Source organism: Perognathus longimembris, chromosome 1 (genome assembly GCF_023159225.1).
Source record: "Perognathus longimembris pacificus isolate PPM17 chromosome 1, ASM2315922v1, whole genome shotgun sequence".
Classification (NCBI taxonomy): Eukaryota; Metazoa; Chordata; class Mammalia; order Rodentia; family Heteromyidae; genus Perognathus; species Perognathus longimembris.
The window spans coordinates 151,360,247-151,378,380 of record NC_063161.1 but is presented as its reverse complement, the minus strand read 5'-3'; the positions used below and the strand labels follow the sequence as shown (position 1 = coordinate 151,378,380).

Here is an 18,134-nt window from a genome sequence, read left to right as displayed (position 1 = left end):
TCTATATATGTGGTGCTGGGGAATCGAACCCAGGGTTTCATGTATACGAGGCAAGCGCTCTTGCCACTAGGCCATCTTCCCAGCCCCTCTTCCCCACTTTTCTTCTCATCTTTCTTAAAGCTGATTGACTTGGATAAATCATCTCATACAGCAATGTTTCTTTCTTGCTTTTTTCTTTCTGTGTGTGTGTGTGTGTGTGTGTGTGTGTGTGTGTGTGTGTTAGTCGTGGAGTTTGAACTCGGGGCCTAGGTGCGATCCCTGGGCTCTTTCCATCAAGGCTAGTGTTCCTCCACTTTGAGCCACAGCGACACTCTTGGTTTTCTGGTGGTTCACTGGAGATGAGCCCTCATGGACTTTCCTGCCTGGGCTGGCTTTGAACAGAGATCCTTAGATCTCTGCCTCCTGCATTGCTAGGATTCTGGGCCTGGGCCACCAGCGCCCAGCTGCCCAGCAGTGTTACTTTAGCCGTCGAGGGTCTCTTCTGGAGAGGGAAAGGGGCGCTGCCTGTCTCCAGCCTGCTTCCTGCCCGGTGCCAGCCACAAAGAGCCCCCGTCCCACCCAGTGTGCCCACACCCAGCGCACACCAGAACATTCCCCACGCACGAATCCAGCCCCTGCTGGGAGTTGAGGAAGAGTAGTCCACAGATTGGCACAGCAGGGGCTGGCCCCCATGTCCCGCCCGGTGCCCTGGCACTGCCTCACCAAGTGCACGGGGGTGGGGGGGTGTCTCCCACCCCTGGTCCATCACCCCAGTCCCTGTCTGTTCATTTCTTCCACACCTCATCAGTTCCCAGCTGACAGTGCTTCCCGATCCTCTCCCCTCCTCCCACATTAACTCGGTCCTTATTCACGATGACCCCACATTTCTTCCCTGTCAGTAGTGTCTCTGAGAGGAAAGGAGATAATGCATGTGATCAATAGCCCCTGCTCAATTCAAAGACTAATTTCTTTTAAAAAATCGAATTCTAGCACCAGCATTGATGGTATAGGCCTGTCAAAGCAGCACTTGGGAGATGGAGGTAATAAAGTCCCGAGTTCTAGGACAGCCTATGCGATGTAGTGAGATGCTGTCTTAAACAAACCCGGGCCAGGAGCTAGTGTCTCATGCCTGTAATCTAGCTACTCAGGAGGCTGAGGGTTGGTGGATAAAGGGATAAGGCCAACTGGGGCAGCAAAGCCTGTGAGATTGTCTTACTAACCAGCAGAAAGCTGGACTGGAAGCATGGCTGGAGTGATAGAGTGCCAGCCATGAGCAAGAGAGCCACGAGATCATGAGCTTAGACTCCGATACATACACACACACACATACACACACACACACACCCCAGGGGTGAACAGGGCTGGGCCTGGAAAGCAGCTACACCTGGATAATGCTTTGTAAGGCTTGGGGTGAGAGCAGCTGACAGTGGGTTCCAGGCTGGCTGTCATGGAGGGAGGGTCCTCACAGGAGAGCCAGGGGTGGCTGTGGTCACCCCGGTACAGGAGCAAGCTGGCCAGCGAAAGTGCAGCCTGTGGCCATGTTCCCTTGCCCCGGTGGCTCCGTAGAGGCTGGCAGAGCCCTGAGAGTTGTGGCAGGGCCAGGCTGCCACCCCCTTCCCGCAGCACCAAGGCTCTCAGGCTGGCTCCTTCCGGCAAGGCCTCTGGGCTCCACTTGCAGGTGTCTAGCCGCCATAGGACTGGTGACCTCCCACGCCCTGCCCGGCCCCTCTGGGACCCGGTCACTTCACGCAGAGCCTGGGATGAAGCTTGTGCGTGCTGCGGCCACGTGCACAGGGGCCATTTTATCTCACAGGAGGCAGTGAAGCCAACAAAGACCTCACCTCCAAGCTCCTGGGAGCCGGGGGGGCGGAGGGGGCTCAGAGACCACACCGGTTTGAGGGGTTCCCTCCTGCCCATGACTACTGGGGGAGCCAAGTGTGGGGCTCCACGGGAACCAGGACTGGGAGTCACCCCTATAAAGTCACCCATGACAGCTGAATGGAGAGGCAAACCAGGCTTAAAATAGCTAAATAAATCTTTAATATTTCTAATTGCAAATGTACAGAAATTGCACAGCCACACAGTCTTAGAACACCAACACTTCTCTGTACATTATTACATGGTTAAAAGTCACGGCGGGAGTGACGAGCTCCAGCCAAACTCCAACGTTTGTATTTTTTTCCTTTAAACATACTTACAAAAGAGGGGGCTGGGACGCGGTGGGGCTGGGGATAGCCTGTGGCCAAGGGTGTAGAAAAGAGGGGCTGGTTCCCTGGACAGTCTGGCTCCCGGAAAGATGGGGGTGAGGGAGTGGTGGCCCCAGAGAGGTGCTGGGGGGGCCCTGGCCCACCCATCCTGGGCAGTCAGGAAGTCTTCATTCGTGGGAAGTTTGGCAGTTTCTTCACCCTGAACACGAGCTGAGCAAAGGTCAGGGCTCTGTGCTGGGGGTGGATGGAATTGGGGTCCCTTTGCCAGCAGACCTGGAGGCCCGTCCTCGATCAGAGACTGCCCTTCCCTCGGGGACCTCGGGCACCCCCAGGCCTGGATGAAGCCGAGGACGCGGGTTTTCTGTGGCCTTGGGCAGGAGACCCCTTTATCGGCCCCACCAAGGCCTGGGTCCCCCCCCCCCACCCCAGTCTCCACCCAGACAGCACATGGCAAAGCCGACCAATCGGTGTGGCGGGCGGGGCACGCAGCCAGACCCCAGGGCTCGCCGTCCGGCCCAGCACCGTCCTCCAGGTGCCAAAGTGCAAGAGGAGCCGTGGTCCCTGCCAGCCCTGCAGCACCAGGACTAAAGGACTTCTGTACAACCCGTGGGTGAAATAGTTACATTACAGTCAAACACCAAGAACATTTACAAAAATCGTCAGACTTGCAATAAGATAAAAATCTGTGAAGAGTCTGTACACTTTTACAGTTTTTGCACTAGGTAAGTAAGGCTCTCGGCCCGAGAGCCCTCAACCCCTGCAAGGGCAGCCACAGTGCCCACGGCGGTTGGCCCCCGCGCCCTCCCGTCCAGCCCTGGGGACCCCCCCGTATTGCTAGGAGGCGCCGTGTCCGAGGCCGCGCTAGGAGGCATGGGTGAGGGCGGGGGGAGGGGGGCACGGATGGAGGAAAGGGGGGAGCACTGGGACCTGGCCGTGCCCAAGGCCGCCCTGGCTGAAACACAAGCGCAAGGGTCTGGGCCGGAGGGGGGCAGGGCAGAGGGTGCAGCGGGACCTCGGCCCCCCATCTCCTCCCTTCCTGAGCTCTCTGACTGGGAGGCCCGGCACGCCGCTAGCTAACGGGGCTGGAGGGCCAATCTAAAAGCCCTACCTGGGGCAGATACCCCGGTCACAGGCCCGAGTGCTGTGCCCTGTGGCTCCGGCCACACTTCCACCCTTCCTGGTGGGGACTCAGGCCCGTGTCTGCCCCGCAGACAGCTCACCTGGCCCTGGCTCTGCTGCCTGGGCAAAGCCCAAGCTTCTTTCTGCCTAGGTGACCTGGGGTCAGAGCCTGGGCTCTACAGGGCGTGGGAACCAATGGGCGGAGGCAGAGCGGCGCTCCTGCCCGTGTGTGTCCCGCACGAGGGGAGAGGCAGATACGCCCCACAACAGCCTAGAGCTGAGGGAAACCAGCCCCAGCGGTGGGGGTGCCCCTCCCCTGGCTGCAGCGCCGGGGGGGCCGGGAAGGGTGAGGAAGAGGCGGCTGCACACCCGGGGCCTGGTGCAGGCGGCTGCTGTCTTGGTGAGGGAGCAAGTCTAACATCCTCCAGGGCCGCTATTTCCCATGCAGTGCGCACGCTCAATTTAAAAGGCCCCTGTGTTCCAGCAAGCGAGCAAGCGGGCTTTTGTTTCTAATGCATACTGTGAAAGGAAAAAAAATCACAGTTATCCACCTTCTCAGGGCCTGCGGGCCTCAGACGTCCTCTTTTCAGCCAGCAGAGGAAAGATCACCTTTTCCGGGACAGCACCGACTGGCTGCATCCCAGAGGGCCACTGCACCCCGGATGCCCGGGGCCTCCAGGGAAGGCGGCTACGGCGCACGGCACCCTGCGGCCAGCTCTGCCCAGCTCTCTGGCTTCTGGGAGCCCCAGAGCACCAGCCTAGCCCCACGCAGCAGGCAGGGCGGGCTCTGCGCACGCCCCACAAGTCTAAGGGCCCAGAAGAAAAAGCCAGGATTCTCACGGGGCTAGGTGGCAACGCGTGTAAGGAAGGGAGGAGGTAGGGGAGGCGACTGTGGGGCGGCCAGGGGGCAGGGCAAACCCTGGCTTCCTCCCCGCACACAACCCGTGGGCTGCACACGCGGCGCCAGGTGCTCCTGGGCCACAGGACCCCCCCATCTCTATTTTGCTGCCATCTCCCTGTCTGTACCCACCCGTGAGGCTCCGGTCCCACAGGGCAGAGGTCTGACGGCCAGGCCTCGGGAGGCCTTCCTTGGCCTTCCTCTAGGCCGTTCCCTACCTGGCGAGGGCGTGGGGGTGCATGCACTTGGCTAGTCACGGAGGAAAAGGTGACACACACCAAATTTGACAACCAACGGACGTGTGTTTGGCAGGCCCCGGCCCCCCAGGCCGCCCCTGCCCACCCCCCCCACCCCCCACAGCGTGCAGTCTCTCGTGCCCGTGCCCAGACCCACTTCCTGGGAGGGCAGAAGCAAAGGCCCCTCGTCACGCTGTGTCAGTCTCTGGCTCCCTCCGTGCCGCCTCCTGGACAGTGGGCGAGGGGAGGGGAGCGCCTCGGCCTCCGCCAACCACGAGGGGCTGTGACTGGGGGGTGCTCCTGGCCGAGACCCTGCCCTGGGCCACCACAGTCCCCTCTCCTCGGGGAGGGTCCTCCCTCCTCGGGCTGGTTAACAATTGCTGCTGTTTCTGAACTCGCCGTTCTCGGTAATCTGCAATTTGGTGGGGTTGGTGGGGGAGACGCCGTTACGGGCTTGCATGCTGTACCTCTCTTTCAGCTGGGTCAGGGCGCTCATGAGGCGGGCGTTGGCCGCGTCCAGGGAGGCGATGCGCTTCTCCTGTGGGCAAGAAGGGCATTAGCGGGGCGCAGAACGGTCTCCGGGCTGCAGGACAGATGGCGCTGGGCGAGGCGCCTCCCTGGGTGCCTGTGAAAAGCGTGGAAGCGCAGAGGACCAGGGAGCATGCGCCAAGAGCATGTGGGAAAGGCCCAAGACCCCGGGAGGAGGCTCTGCGCTCCAGGGAGGCGTCCCTGTACTCACGTACACACAGGACATAATCGCACCCACACCTTCCAAGTCTGAGGCCACAGCTCTGAACAACAGCCCAGATCCCTCTGCCCAACCAACCGCTGTCTGTCTCCAGCTCTGCCCGCTTCCCTCCCCTCCCGGCAGCTTGTGCACCTTGTCCGTCCAGCACCCTCATGACAAACATCCACCAAGCACCCACAGGTGGCGGCCACCCCTCTCCCACGGCCCGCGCTGGTCAGACGTGGCCCACAGACACCCTGAGACTGGCTTCCCAGAGCAGAGCTCCTGGTCCCCGGCGCCTCAGCTGCCCAGTGAAGTGTGACTGCGAAGCCGGAGTCATCCCCTCCCCTCCTCCGCCCGGGTCCTCCCCGCACACCGGCCAAAGGCCCGGAGCCCCACCTGGGCATCAATGATCTTCTGCTTGGAATCGACAGCGGCTTGCATTTCAGCGTGGTCCTTTTTCAGCTCTTCCTCCACGGACATCAACCTGTAAGTGGAGACACGGACAGTCAGGCCGGCCCTGGACAGTGAGCGGAGGAGGGGGTGAGGCCTTCAGGAAAGCCCATCCCGGGGGCAGGGGGGCGCACGAGGAGAGCCGCTCCTCGGGCTTGCCTCCCACGCTTGTCCCCCAGAGCTGACGTGTCTGGGCCTGGCCCGGGCTCCCCGACCTTCTCCAGCCAGCACTTCCCAACTCCCCGTGGCCCCTGGGACCGTGCCTTTCCTCCCAGCACACCCCCATGTTCACCACGGCGGCGTCCCTGTGCCAGGGTTCCCTCAAGGCAGCAGGGCTGCCGTGGGCAGGCGAGCCGAGCCTGCAGGGCTGTGGTGCGGGGGGAGCGCAGGTCCACAGCGGAGCACAGGGGGCGCTGTCCTCGGGTCAGCATCAAGCCCCCCAGGATGGACACGCCGACAGGGACGCTGTGGTGCGGCACCACCTGCTCTTTCCACGAAGCCCGCTGGTCTCGTCTTCCTCATCTCTGAGGTGCCATCAGTGCCAGGTGCTCCTGCCCCAGCCCCCGGCCACACAGTCACGGGGCCCCTGCCTCCCAGGCCACTGCGCTGGAGATGTCTAGCTGCCCCTGCCCCGGTCACAAGGGCTCCGGGCTCAGCCTCCATTGGCCTGCTGGACACGGGCCTTTTTCCACGCGCAGCGCTGAGCCGTGAGCACTGGCTCCTCATGACAAAGGTCACGAGACACTGAGGAAGGGGAATCAACACAGCGAGCCCAGTGCCCAGAGCCCAACGCCTGGCCTTCAAGTAGAGGGAGCGGAGGGCATGGAGGGGGCGGGCAGCTTCCCCGGGCTGAGGAGACACAGGGGATTCTGGAAGGTCAAAGCGCAGGCTGTGCGGGGCACAGCGGCAGTTGGAGATAAACTCCACTCATTCCCCTTGAGTCTGGGCATGAATCTGGAGTCCTGATCTGCATGCATGGAGCAAATTAGGGGGCAGGGCAGGAAGTGCTGCAAAGGACCCAGAACAATCCTAGGAGCAGTTCACGTTTCCAGCAGAGAATGGAAAGAAGTACTCACACGGAGCCCCAAGAACCCCAGGAAATTGCTTGGTTGGTGGGGCAAGATGAGGCCTAATGGCCCCCGTGGCCCCATCCTAGAGAACCCAAAGTGAACCCCGAAGGGCTGAGCTGACTCCAAGCAGCCCCATCAAGTCCTGAACACATTCTCAAAGTATTTTAACATGAGGACTCTGGCCACCTAACTGTGAGAGTCTGTGTTGGCCGCCCAGCCGGAAGTGCCAAGAGTGCTGAGAAGAAAGAAAATAAAACCTAACCCCGAGAGAAGTCTCTGTTATGGTCTGCATGGGTACCTGACCCAGCAGCCTCAGGTGTGGAACTTGGTCCCCAGTGGGAGCCACTGTTCCAGGAGACAGAACCTCGAAAAAGGAAGTCAGTCACTGGGACAAGTCCTTGGGAGTAAACTACCCCTGGCTGCTTTCTGTGGTTCTCTCTCCTCCCCATCAAAACAAGAGTTCCGACCTCCCCCGACACGTGCTCCTACCACCATGGCAAGCAACTGTGGGACAAAATAAATCCACTCTCTCTTTCCTTGCTTCACACAGGTAATTTGTTCAGAGACCAGAAAAGTCAGTAATGCAGACCAGAAAGCTGCAGATAATACTAGTAGGCACATTCAAGCAACTATTACTAAAATGAAATTCTAGAGAAAAGAAGGAAGGAGGGAAGGTTTAGTAAGTTAGTTGGGGTGACTACACTAAAAATAGTCAAGGCATACTTCAAGGGAAGAAATATTATGAGATAGTAATGATTTTATAAAGAGGTCAGTTCTATTGACATACTACAAAAGAATCCCCCAAACAGATACACTTAAGAACAGAAGTTAGGCTGGGCGCCAGTGGCTCACACCTGTAATCCTAGCTACTAAGGAGACTGAGATCTGAGGAGCATGGTTCAAAGCCAGCCCAGGCGATAAATCCATGAGACTCTCTTCTGTACAGAAGACCTGACAGACACTGTCAGCCAAATGGATCGAATCCTGTCAGGGGAGAGGTGCGCCGGGATTGGTTGGCAGCCACGACCGGCATGAGGCCTGTCTCTGAATACAGACGAGCAGGTGCCTCAGGACACGTGGGGAGAACCAGGTAGTTAGACTGAAAGCCTTTCCATCCTGGGACTAAGGAATGCTTGCTAGTCACCTCAGCTCTGCCTGAAGTAATCATTTATAATGAATAAAACGGAAGGGAAATGAAGACAGATCAGTGGAGGACAGGGCATGAGCCCGGGGAGCACTCCCTGGGCACATCTGCTTAGTCTGTCCAGGTGATGGGGTCTTAGAAGACACAAAATAAACAAGCCCACCCCTCTTTCTTCAGCTCTGCCTGATGTTCCTGCTGTAAAGGACTGGTGAAGACACTACACCTAGACCATGCCTCCTCTGGCAAACACTAGGGACATATGCCCACCCAACTCCCAGGTGGACAGAGAGGGACGGGCTCCAAGCAGGACCCAACAAAGCCTTCGGCCACATCAAAGCAGTCCAAACCACCTAACTCCCTAACTCCAAAGCCCTCTCCAGATAACTGAGGCACCTTGAAACTCAAGGGATCTCCACCTAGCGCCATCACCCCCACTCCCTGCTCGAACACAGCTCCTCGTGGGCAGCGGGTGCCCTGACACACCCACGGCCAGAGGCTCTCCGAAGAAATCTGAGGTTATCCTGTCTCCCTTCCCCCTCACTTCCCACCTGAGCGGAACTGACTCGCCCTGCTCCCTCCACCCTGATGAATGGGGTCCTTGGTGGCAACTCAAATTCAGCTTCTAAACTCCCCTGAGAGCTTGCCAGGACAACCTGACTACTGCTCGTCCCCCTGGAGGCTGGGCCAGCCAAGGCCCAGGTGGGCTTCAGCTTCTCGTCTCTGCGGACCAGCTACTCCCCTGGGTAAGGCCAAGGCTTGTCACAGGCCCATAGGCTCCTGAGGGCAACGGGCCGGCTGCCCTCACCTGCTGATGATGCCCTTCATCTGGATGTCCTTGTCCTCCTGCTGCCGCCGGAGCCGCTCCTCGCCTTCCTCCAGCCGCGCCTGGTATTCTAGCACCAGCTTCTGCGTCGTCTCTTCCTGGCATTTGAACAGGGTCTCGTACTCCTCCAGCTTCTTGGTGGAGATTCGCAGCTTGTCCTGTAGTACGGCCAGGTCCTGCCGGGGAGGGCAGCGTGCCGCGGGCACAGCACCCGGGACAGAGAGCACAACTTGGTCAGCCTGAGCAGGGGCCGGGCAGGGAGGGACCCCGACGGCGGATGGCCGTGGCTGATGAGATCAAGCGGGCGCAGCACCTAGGGATCTCTCCCAGCCTGACCTAGTTGGCTGTGAGGTGAACGAGGGCTTGAATTCAGGGCTGCACCCTTGCAAGGCAGGCACTCTACCACCTGAGTCACATCCCCAGCCCACCTCAAACTTCCCCTAGTAAATGAAAGCTTAAAAATCCTGGGAGAGGGCTGGGAATGTGGCTTAGCAGTAGAGTGCCTGCCTAGCATGCGTGATGCCCTGGGTTCTGTTCCTCAGCACCACATACACAGAAAAGGCCAGAAGTGGCGCTGTGGTTCAAGTGGTAGAGTGCTAGCCTTGAGCAAAAGGAAGCCAGGGACAGTGCTCAGGCCCTGAGTCCAAGGCTCAGCACTGGGAAAACAACAAAAACCTGAGATAGATGAAGGACACTGGGTAGGGCCTTGAGAGGCAGGGGCTATGCCGGAAGAAACCTAAGGCCCAGACAAGTGACCAGGTCCACGGACAGTGGCTGACAGGCAGGTGAGGCACTAATCTCCCAGCCAGATACTAAGTCACAGAAGCAGGTGTGTGGACGTGGGAGAGGACAGGAGAGTGGTAAGGACCAAGGCAAGGTGCTTCAGGCTCTCGGGAGCCTCTTGGGAGGGGAAGGGAAGTGTGAGGGGGCAAGAGCAGGCAGCGGCCTCCTCCCAGGAGGGCAGGGCAGCTGTGGAAGTTGGAGGAGCCGGACATGAGGATGCGGGGCTAAGGGAAGCGGAGAGCCTGTCTCCCGCCCGGGCCCTCTGGGCACTGTGTGAGTCCTGTGAAAGCAAGCAGAAGCAGTGGACTGAGGGCATGGCGGGGGGCATCGAATGCAGCGTGGTGATGGAGTGGGGGGGACACGGCCACGCCGATGCCCAGCTTCTTTCTCAGGAGGAAAGAAGAGGATTTCTGGGGCACAAGGATGGGAGGCGGCTGCCTTCCTGGAGGCCTGGTCCCGGTTCCTCCACCTGCGTGGGCTCTGGCCTCCAGGGGAAGGGCTACCCACAGATCCAGGGCAACCTGGGGGGTAGAGATGAATGAAGCTCCACCACTGCCCCGCCAGATCTAGAGGTGTGGAAGGGGGAGACTTGGATTTTTTTTTACAAGCGATGCATGCCCCTAGTCCTGGGAACTGAGAAGAGTCAGGCCTTGGTGAGGCACCAATCTCAAGGTGGCACTTGGGGGGCTCCCCCACTGACTCAGGAACCCCTGTCTCTTGCCTCTTCATGCGTGAGGCTCCCTGCAAGGGTGCGAAGGTGCCTCTCTGGCTCTGGGTGTCAGATGCCCTCCCAGAGGCCTGCCCCGGTCCCGGGTGTCCACTGCGTGGGCTGCCCGGGAGACCTTAGGTCTACGCTAGGTCCCTCTGGCTGGGTTCCTTCAGGAGGGGCCTGCACGGCAGGAGCAAGCAGAGCCGCCTCACTCTCATGGAGGGCTCCCAGGAGAGACTCCTGCAGCCCGCCCTGCCCGCCCAGCCCGGGTCCGGTGTTACCTTTTCTGCTTGGCTGAGCTCCTCCTTACTCCTTAGCCTATCCCTGTGGGGGGGATCTGGGCCCAGGCCCTCGTCTTCTAACAACTGCGCGTTCATGGTCAAGAGCCAAGCAGCCGTGCGGTCCAGGGCATTGGGGCTCACGGGTGAAGGGCCCTACAATGAAACACAGCTGTGAAGGGCTGTGGGGAGGGAGGGGGAGGGAGGGGCAGGGACCGACACCAGGTGAGCTACTGACAAGTGGTTCGGAGGCTGGCTCGTCTCCAGTGCCTTAGCAGGGGATGTTGGTCTCCCCGCAGGCAGCCTGAGCCAGACCCCAGCCCAGAGCGCCGCACTGCGGCCACAGGGGCGCCTATCCCCGGCTTGGTCAGCGCTGGGCTGGGGGTGCAACCTGAAGCCTTTCTCTCCGTGTCCTGCCATAGCCCTTGGGTGACGGGGATTGTCAGAGCTCCTGGCCGCTGTGCCCAGAGGCCAGCTTGGCCTATGTGAACGTTTTGGGGAGGAAGGAAGCGTGACAGCCGGAGCAGGGCAGGCGGGCGTGGGCTTGGGGCCCGGCATGGACCTGGAATTGAGCAGACCCCAGCCTGATCCAGTAAGGAGGGGTGCATAGCCTGGAGCTCCCTAAGGCTGTGGCAGCCCCGGTTCCCAGGCTGATGGATGGGGCAAGCCATGGCACCGCTCCGCATGGGATGGCAGCTGGGCGTGGTGAGGTGAAATGACCGGGGAGCATGCCGTGGGTGTGACGTGGGCCAGCTGAGCCCTCCGCCCGCCCCCGGTGCTGACCTGCTTGTGCATGGCGCGAGGCTTCAGCTCCGGGCTGTCTCCTTTGGAGGAGGAGGACTGCTGCCGCAGCCGAGCACCAGGGCCGGCCCAGTCAGGTGAGGCCGTTGCCAGCGTTCCACTCGAGGGCCGTGGGTACTGCAGGGTGCTCAAGAGGTTGGGGGGCGTCCGGCCCCGGGGGGCAGGTGGTGGCGGTGGCGGAGGGGGCGGCGGTTGGTCGATCCTCCGCTGGGGACCAGCGCTGTTCTGCCTTGGCACGGTGGGCTGCCCGCCCTTCTCAGTTAGTGACATCTGCCGCCGTGCCAGCTCGCCAGGCCGCCGTGCCAGCTCCTCTGTGGCAGCGCTGAAACTTCCCAGCTTGGCCGCAGCTGCCAGCTCTTCACTGTTGCTGTGGGAGCTCAGGGAGCTGTGGCCCTCGGAGCCCGAGTCACCGAGGCCGCGAGGGGACAGTGGCAGGCCGGCTGCCATCTGGTACACAGGGTTCTGGAAGGAGAGTGGTGCCAACAGCTGGGGCCGGCCCGGCGCCCCCTCAGAGGTGCCCGGGGTCGTGGGCGTCTGGCCTGCCCGCCGCACTGTGGCTAGCCCTGCCAGGCTCACGGGGCCCGCCCGGGCTGGCCACCCGGCAACCAGCTGAGCTGCGGAAGCCTGCCCATCGGCAGGAAGGACGTCCGGGCCCGCGGGGGAGCCCGCCTCCCCGTCCAGTGTGCGGGCATCTTGGAGATCCACCATAGACAGGCTCTTGCCACCATTGGCCATCTGGAGGTCGGGCTCGTTGGCTTCCGAGTAGCTCGAGCTGCGGGCAGGTGAGGGCTGGACCCCGGAGGACCTTGTGACAAAAAACAAGTCCTTGTTTTCGGGGGTTGGAGACGGTAACCGGGTGAAATCTATCAGACTGCAGGGAGACAAGCACACACAGGGAAAGAAGGGGAAGAGAAGAACTGTAAGTGCGGCCACGTGGGTCCAAACCAACAGCACCGCCAACCTGCCGGGGTCCGGAAGCCATGCCAGGGCCGCGGAGGGGGAGAGTTGGGTGGCAGAGGGGAGCGCGTCCCAGGACCGGTGGCAAGAGCTACCCCACACAGAACCTCTGCTCTAGGGGCCAGCCCTGCTGGTGCCAGGCTAGGCTGCCTGGGAGGCCCCTTCCCTGCTGGGATGCAGCCTTGGGCATCAGGCACCGGTGCCTGGTGTGCTCTGAGGATTTCCCCCCCCAGTCAACCCAGGCCCGCGGCTCCGTAGCGCGCTCTCTGCCACTCCTGGGCCCTGGCTTTTCTCAGTGACTTCCAAGTCCCGGAGGCTCCTCTGCCTTTTCTCTCCTGCTCCTCATGAGCCCGGTGAAACCTCCCTCTACCAGCTTCCTACTGCCACTCCATGTGAGTGGCAAGCGGAGGCTGGCACGGCTGACAAAAACAGAATCAGAGTGCAGGGGTGCATGCAGGAGGGGGGGAGGGTTCTGAACTTGTGCTGCAGACTCTGATTCCCCCCCCACCCCACCCCCACACTTGATTGGCCACAACCTTGGCCTTCCCCTCACTCAACACCTGGCTGAAACCTTTCTCTGGACCTCCGTGGAGGCCGGTATTGCTGTGGTGGAGCCAAGGGAGCTATGGAGGAAGATGTGGGGTGGGAAAGCTTTGAGTGGATACGCAGCAGCAAAGACCTAAGCGGCTTGACATAGGCTTATGATGGGGAGCTGGTCAATGGGACCTCGGAGGAACAGATACCTAAGGCCCCGAGACAGGCAGCGAGCCACTTGGGGTCACAATGCTTAATGGACAAGGGTAAGAGACAGAGTGGGGATTAAGCCATGACCAGCTGGAGGCAGCGCCCATAGGCCTAGCTGCCTGACAGCCTCTCGGGTGGCTCCGCCTGAACTCTCACTGGTGATTGCTGGGCCCTCCTTGGCAAGTTAAATGAACAGACCCCCAAGCCAGTGCTCAGAAGAATTGGGGACTGGCATGGTGGTTTCCTCCGGGGACTTCTCCCTCCCCGATCTGACTCAAAGCCCCCTACCTGCTTCAAGGCCTGTGCTGTAGCAGCACATACTCTGCTACTCTGATCTCATCTGCACAGGCCAGCTGAAGAGGGCCCCTGGAGATGAGGGGCTGGGAGAAGGAGCAGAGCTCACTAGCTTAGTGTGAACACTAGGCTTCTCAGGGAAGGGCCCCCTTTTTGATGCAAATATCCAAGGCATCTGCCCCCCACTCCACCCTGGGCTGACAGGCTTGGGAAATATCAACAGACGGGGCTGGGAATATGGCCTAGTGGCAAGAGTGCTTGCCTCGTATACATGAGGCCCTGGGTTCGATTCCCCAGCACCACATATACAAAAAATGGCCAGAAGTGGCGCTGTGGCTCAAGTGGCAGAGTGCTAGCCTTGAGCAAAAAGAAGCCAGGGACGGTGCTCAGGCCCTGAGTCCAAGCCCCAGGACTGGCCAAAAAGAAAAAAGAAATATCAACAGGCATGTTGAAGTGCAGGAAAAACAAATCTAGAAATATTTGGGACCAGTAAAATGGTTCCTGAGCACAGGCTGTCTTTCTCTAGGCATTTGATCTAGAATGCTGTGTCCACCAGTGGAAATAGTACTTTTCCCAAAAGGCTCTGCCTCTTCCAGGAAATCTTCCCTGATTTTTTTCCAAACTGGCTTGTAACTTAGGTCACTGCCAAATACAGTGGGTCTCTTTCAGACTTGTTTCATGGGTACTTGTGGGAAGGGTCCTCTCCCTGCATCTGAGACCACTGATGGTCTGTAATCAGTCTGCGTGCAAGCTCCACTTCGCTCGGCACACCTGGCAGCTCTTACCCAGAAAGGTCATTTTCAATCACCATCTTCTGCAGCCCCGCTGAGATGCTGCTGCTGCCCGAGCCTGGTGTGGAGGCCAGGTCATTGGTCCCAGGGAGCTGCCCGCTGCCTGGGGTGCTCAGCGCGGTGTGCACGTCCCTCAGAATCCGAGGCAAGGGGCCGAGTTTGGACACAATGCTCTACAGAGATACAGCAAAACACAGATGTTATCGACTGGGTGGGAAGTTAACAAATCCGGTACAGCCACAGGACTTAATCCGTGGTTCAAAGCCCCAGGGAACCCATCAAAAATGCAGATCCCCAACCCCATTGGTCAGATCCAGTGGGTCTGGGAAGAAGCAAGTCCAACAATCTCTAAATCTGCCTTTGTGGACAGTTTTCCAGATACTCCTAGGCCAGGAGACCCACTCTTTCCCCAGCCAGAGAGCCAAGTCCAGGGGGAAACCCACAATTCCCCACGTCTACACCTCCTCATTGAAAGGGTTTCTGTGGCAGCCCCCTCCCCGCTGTGTCAGACTCTTCTGACCCTTGAGCTCATGGAGATAGTTCAGGTACAGAGGAGGCATCGTAGGATGCTGGCCAGACAGAGGTCAGAACTTGAGTCCATCCGACCCTCACTGCCACAGCCTGGATGCAGTAGAGGGGGCTCTGGGCGGAGGACTAAACTTAGAGAAGGCAACACTGCTTTGTACAGTGGAAGTCCATGTGCTGGTGGGTGAAGGTGACATAGGAAAACCTAGACCAAATACAGATGAATCTTTGGCCCCCTGCCACCCATGACAATGCCAATCACTTTCCGCCTTTCCTGCCCAGGTGTGAGATCCGCGGGACAGGGACTAGCAGTGCAGGCTCAGGAGTAGAATGAGGGGCCTGGCCTTCCTTTCCACACCTGACTCCTGGGCCTCTCACAGCCAAAGGCAAGTGGATAACCACGAGCAAAATGGCCCGGCTGCAAGGGCAATAGCAGCAGTTTCAGCAAAAAGCTGCGACTAACCCAAACGCCTATCACTAGAGGGCGGGTGACATAGAGCACATTCTCATGCCAAGGTGGCGAGCGGCTGCTAGGAAGAAGCCTGAGTAGCAGTGCAGCGCACAGTGATTTGGGAAGACGCCTGCAAAGAGGGTGAAAATACACGTGGCAGTATACACAGCAAATTCTCACTTGAAAACGAACTACAAAAGGGAACTTTCCCTGCTTGGGCCTAAGCATGCAGACTGTATAAAAGGCTGCATATTGCATTACTCCAAGGAGTCACAAGTAGGGGTAGGACCGAAGGCAGTTGATATTGCTTGTATCCAGAACCCTGGAAAGCAAGATATTCAAGACGTGGTTCTTGGCAGGACCAAACTGTACCATCAAGAGCCTGCGGCTCAGGTTAGTGGGGGAGTTTGTGGAAGCCCAGGCTGAGGAGAGCTCAGTGCAGGTCACTGAGGCAGAGTCCGTGTTTAAGGAATCATCTTGTCAACTGATGGCTGAGGGCAATTATAGAAAGAGGGTTGTTTTTTTCCATGGTTTTGTGATTCTGAGGATCGAATGTAGAGCCATGTGCATGCTAGGCGAGAGTGACACCTCTAGCTCTAAAAGCGTTTGTGACTCTGTGGATGACATAGAGAGGTGCAGGTCATCCATCTTTTCCATGCTAAGTGGCCTCAAAACACAGAGCCAGGACAGCTTTGGTGAAGTTCTTAAGGCAAATCTCGTTTTTCACAGCACTTGGGAAGGAGGTGAATCTTCCCATATGGAACTGGGCCACCACATGTGCACTGCCCGGGGCCCCGGAACGCAGAGCTGCTGCGGCTGGTGCTGAAGAGTGAACTCCGTGCTCACCCACAAAGAGAATGGAACCCAGCAACCCTTGGTATGTTCTATAGGACTTGAGCCTTGAGCCGGTGCCGCAGGTACCTGGGGGCCTGACCCGAGCTACACAGGCAGAGCCTGAGCCTACCCTGGAAGGAAGAGCACCAGAAGCTTCCTGGTGGCCACGGGCCCCACCCTCTGAGCTATGGCCACAGGCACCTGCTCCAGCTGGCTGACGGCCTCCCAGAGCAGGGAGTGCAGACTGGAAAGCTCGCGGCCCAGGTCAATGTAGCCCTCGAAGCCTGCTGTGTTGGAGATGGTCTCTGGGTTGGAGATCTCCAGCAGAAAGCGCTGCATGTTGGTCCATTCGTGCTCCAGGAACTGGTTCATGAATGACATGTACTCTTCCTTGCTGCCAAACCTGGAAAGAGGCAGCAGCAGGAGTGAGCGAACCTTCTCTGAGCCCCCACTGTCCCTCGGGTCTCATTCCTTGACTGGCTCCCATCCTCCCAAGCCAATGGACTCCTCTGTGACAAACAACACTGGGGCCTCCCTTCCTTGAGCCCAAGCCTAACAGCCCACTTAGGGACCTTTGATCCCACAACTCCCACAGGACTCTGCTATCTCTTCCTCCGAGCGCGTCAGTTCCCAGTGCAGACGACTCTCAGGTCCTTACTGGATCCTGGTCTCCCTGCTCCCCTGGGACCAACTCCTACTCAGCCCTAAGTCATCATACTCCATGCCTCCTCTCGAGCTCCCTTTCCTAAGTGAGGAGAAAAGCATCAATCCAGATGTCCGAGCCAGAAGCCTGGCAGTAGCCTCATCTTCCTCTTCTTCATCTCCAATCAGCAAGGCCTGTGACTTTATTACCTGACCTCATCGTACACTGCTATTTCTCTCCATGCCTTTTGATATTTTTACTTGAAACACAGAGCCACGCTCTTCTCTTGGGTCTTTTGGCTGCCAGTCACACTGTTCCATGGACTGGGTGATCTTTTCAGGATCCAGAACAGATAAGGGCCAGCCTCTCTCATTTCTTTAAACCTCTTGATGACCTCATGTGACCTTTTGGACCCTGCTGTGCCTTTGGCCTTATCTCTGACCTCTCCTGGGCTAGCACTCGATGCTCAGGACTTTTGCTGCCCCAATATCCCCCTTCCCAGCACACCAGCCTCTACTCCTGATATCCTTCCTAGAGTCAGATGAATGGGCTCTTCGTTCTCTCTCCCTGCAAGCTCAGGCTCTCCCGAGACTCTGCTGCATGTCTTGGTCATTGCTCTGCTATTCACTGTATACCACCCTGTGGGTGAGCTAAGCTTTTGAAGGCTAGGCCCAGAGCTGACCCGGTGTCAGGGCCCAGCACAGAGATAATCGTGGAATAGGCCCCAGTTCACACTTTGTGAATGAACAAGATGACCCAGCCCAGCGACTTCCACCTACATGCTTTAAGAATGCAGTGACAACACTAGAAGCACCTTTTCTAAGTGAAGCTATCTTGACCACATCAACTCAGGGCAGTTTGAAACCTGGGTGGCTCAACCACACAGGGAATGGTTAAAAAAAACAAACACAGGATATTAGTCATTTGATTCAAAATGGAGTTTAGGAATGTTAGGGGATAGGGGAGTCCTTATGATAATGTTAATTCAAAAAAGCAGAAGGAAAAAAAAATACCTTGTCTTCTCGCCTTTGAAACTAAAGGAAACATACCAAAATGGCAAGTACTTTACTAGGAGGATGGGGTATGAAGGAGGTTCCATTTTGAAATAGAGGGGCAGGGATTAAGTAAGAAGGACAGGGATGAAAGCAAGGGCTACGGCCTCGCCCAGCTCAGGGGCTCCAAGCACCCCAGGGGTCCATCCCTATGCACTCCAGCTTGCGGTTCTCTGTCTGTCGGGGGTGTGACACTTACTTGGCAAAGTTGGCCAGGTTCTGAGTAACCTTGGCTATGAGGGTGAGGGTGCGGGCCGTGCGGTCATCGGGGTACTCCTGCAGCAGGTTGAAGAGTGAGGGGGACATGATGGCTGGGCAGAGGAAGCGCAGGAAGAGGGAGGCACTGATGAGCCGCTCGCTGATGTCTGGCCGGCCGCGGCTGCTGCACTCCTGCCGCCACGAGGCAAACACCTCTTTCAGCTCCCTTGGAAAGACGCTGTGGAGAGAAAGAGACAAGGATAGCCCTGGTGGTCAGCAGGGGCCCCGAGACAGGAGGACGCAGGGCAGAATCTGGTTAGGGGTCACATGGAGCCCTGTGTGAAGGCTGAGCTCCTTGGGCCTGTGACCCGGCCCATTAGCCATCCATTGGTCAGGACTGCCCACTGCACAGTACAGT

At 58.7% G+C, this 18,134-nt stretch overlaps 1 protein-coding gene across 15 annotated transcripts in view; it reads right to left on the bottom strand.

The window, feature by feature from the left end:
- Positions 1-1,996: 1,996 nt before the first annotated feature.
- LOC125348051 (DAB2 interacting protein) overlaps positions 1,997-18,134 on the bottom strand; it is a 168,070-nt gene continuing 151,932 nt past the window's right edge. For 12 of the 15 annotated variants that reach the window (XM_048341019.1, XM_048341004.1, XM_048341109.1 and 9 more), the window contains 8 exons: positions 17,718-17,954; positions 16,025-16,226; positions 14,008-14,186; positions 11,210-12,098; positions 10,430-10,582; positions 8,639-8,832; positions 5,566-5,653; positions 1,997-4,977 (listed from right to left, as the gene is read on the bottom strand). In XM_048341019.1, the coding sequence (XP_048196976.1) occupies positions 4,810-4,977; positions 5,566-5,653; positions 8,639-8,832; positions 10,430-10,582; positions 11,210-12,098; positions 14,008-14,186; positions 16,025-16,226; positions 17,718-17,954 (2,110 nt within the window). In that variant the 3' untranslated portion in view covers positions 1,997-4,809. The remainder of the gene's footprint in view (positions 4,978-5,565; positions 5,654-8,638; positions 8,833-10,429; positions 10,583-11,209; positions 12,099-14,007; positions 14,187-16,024; positions 16,227-17,717; positions 17,955-18,134) is intronic. The other 3 variants (XM_048341023.1, XM_048341012.1, XM_048341049.1) reach the window with 3 other exon arrangements.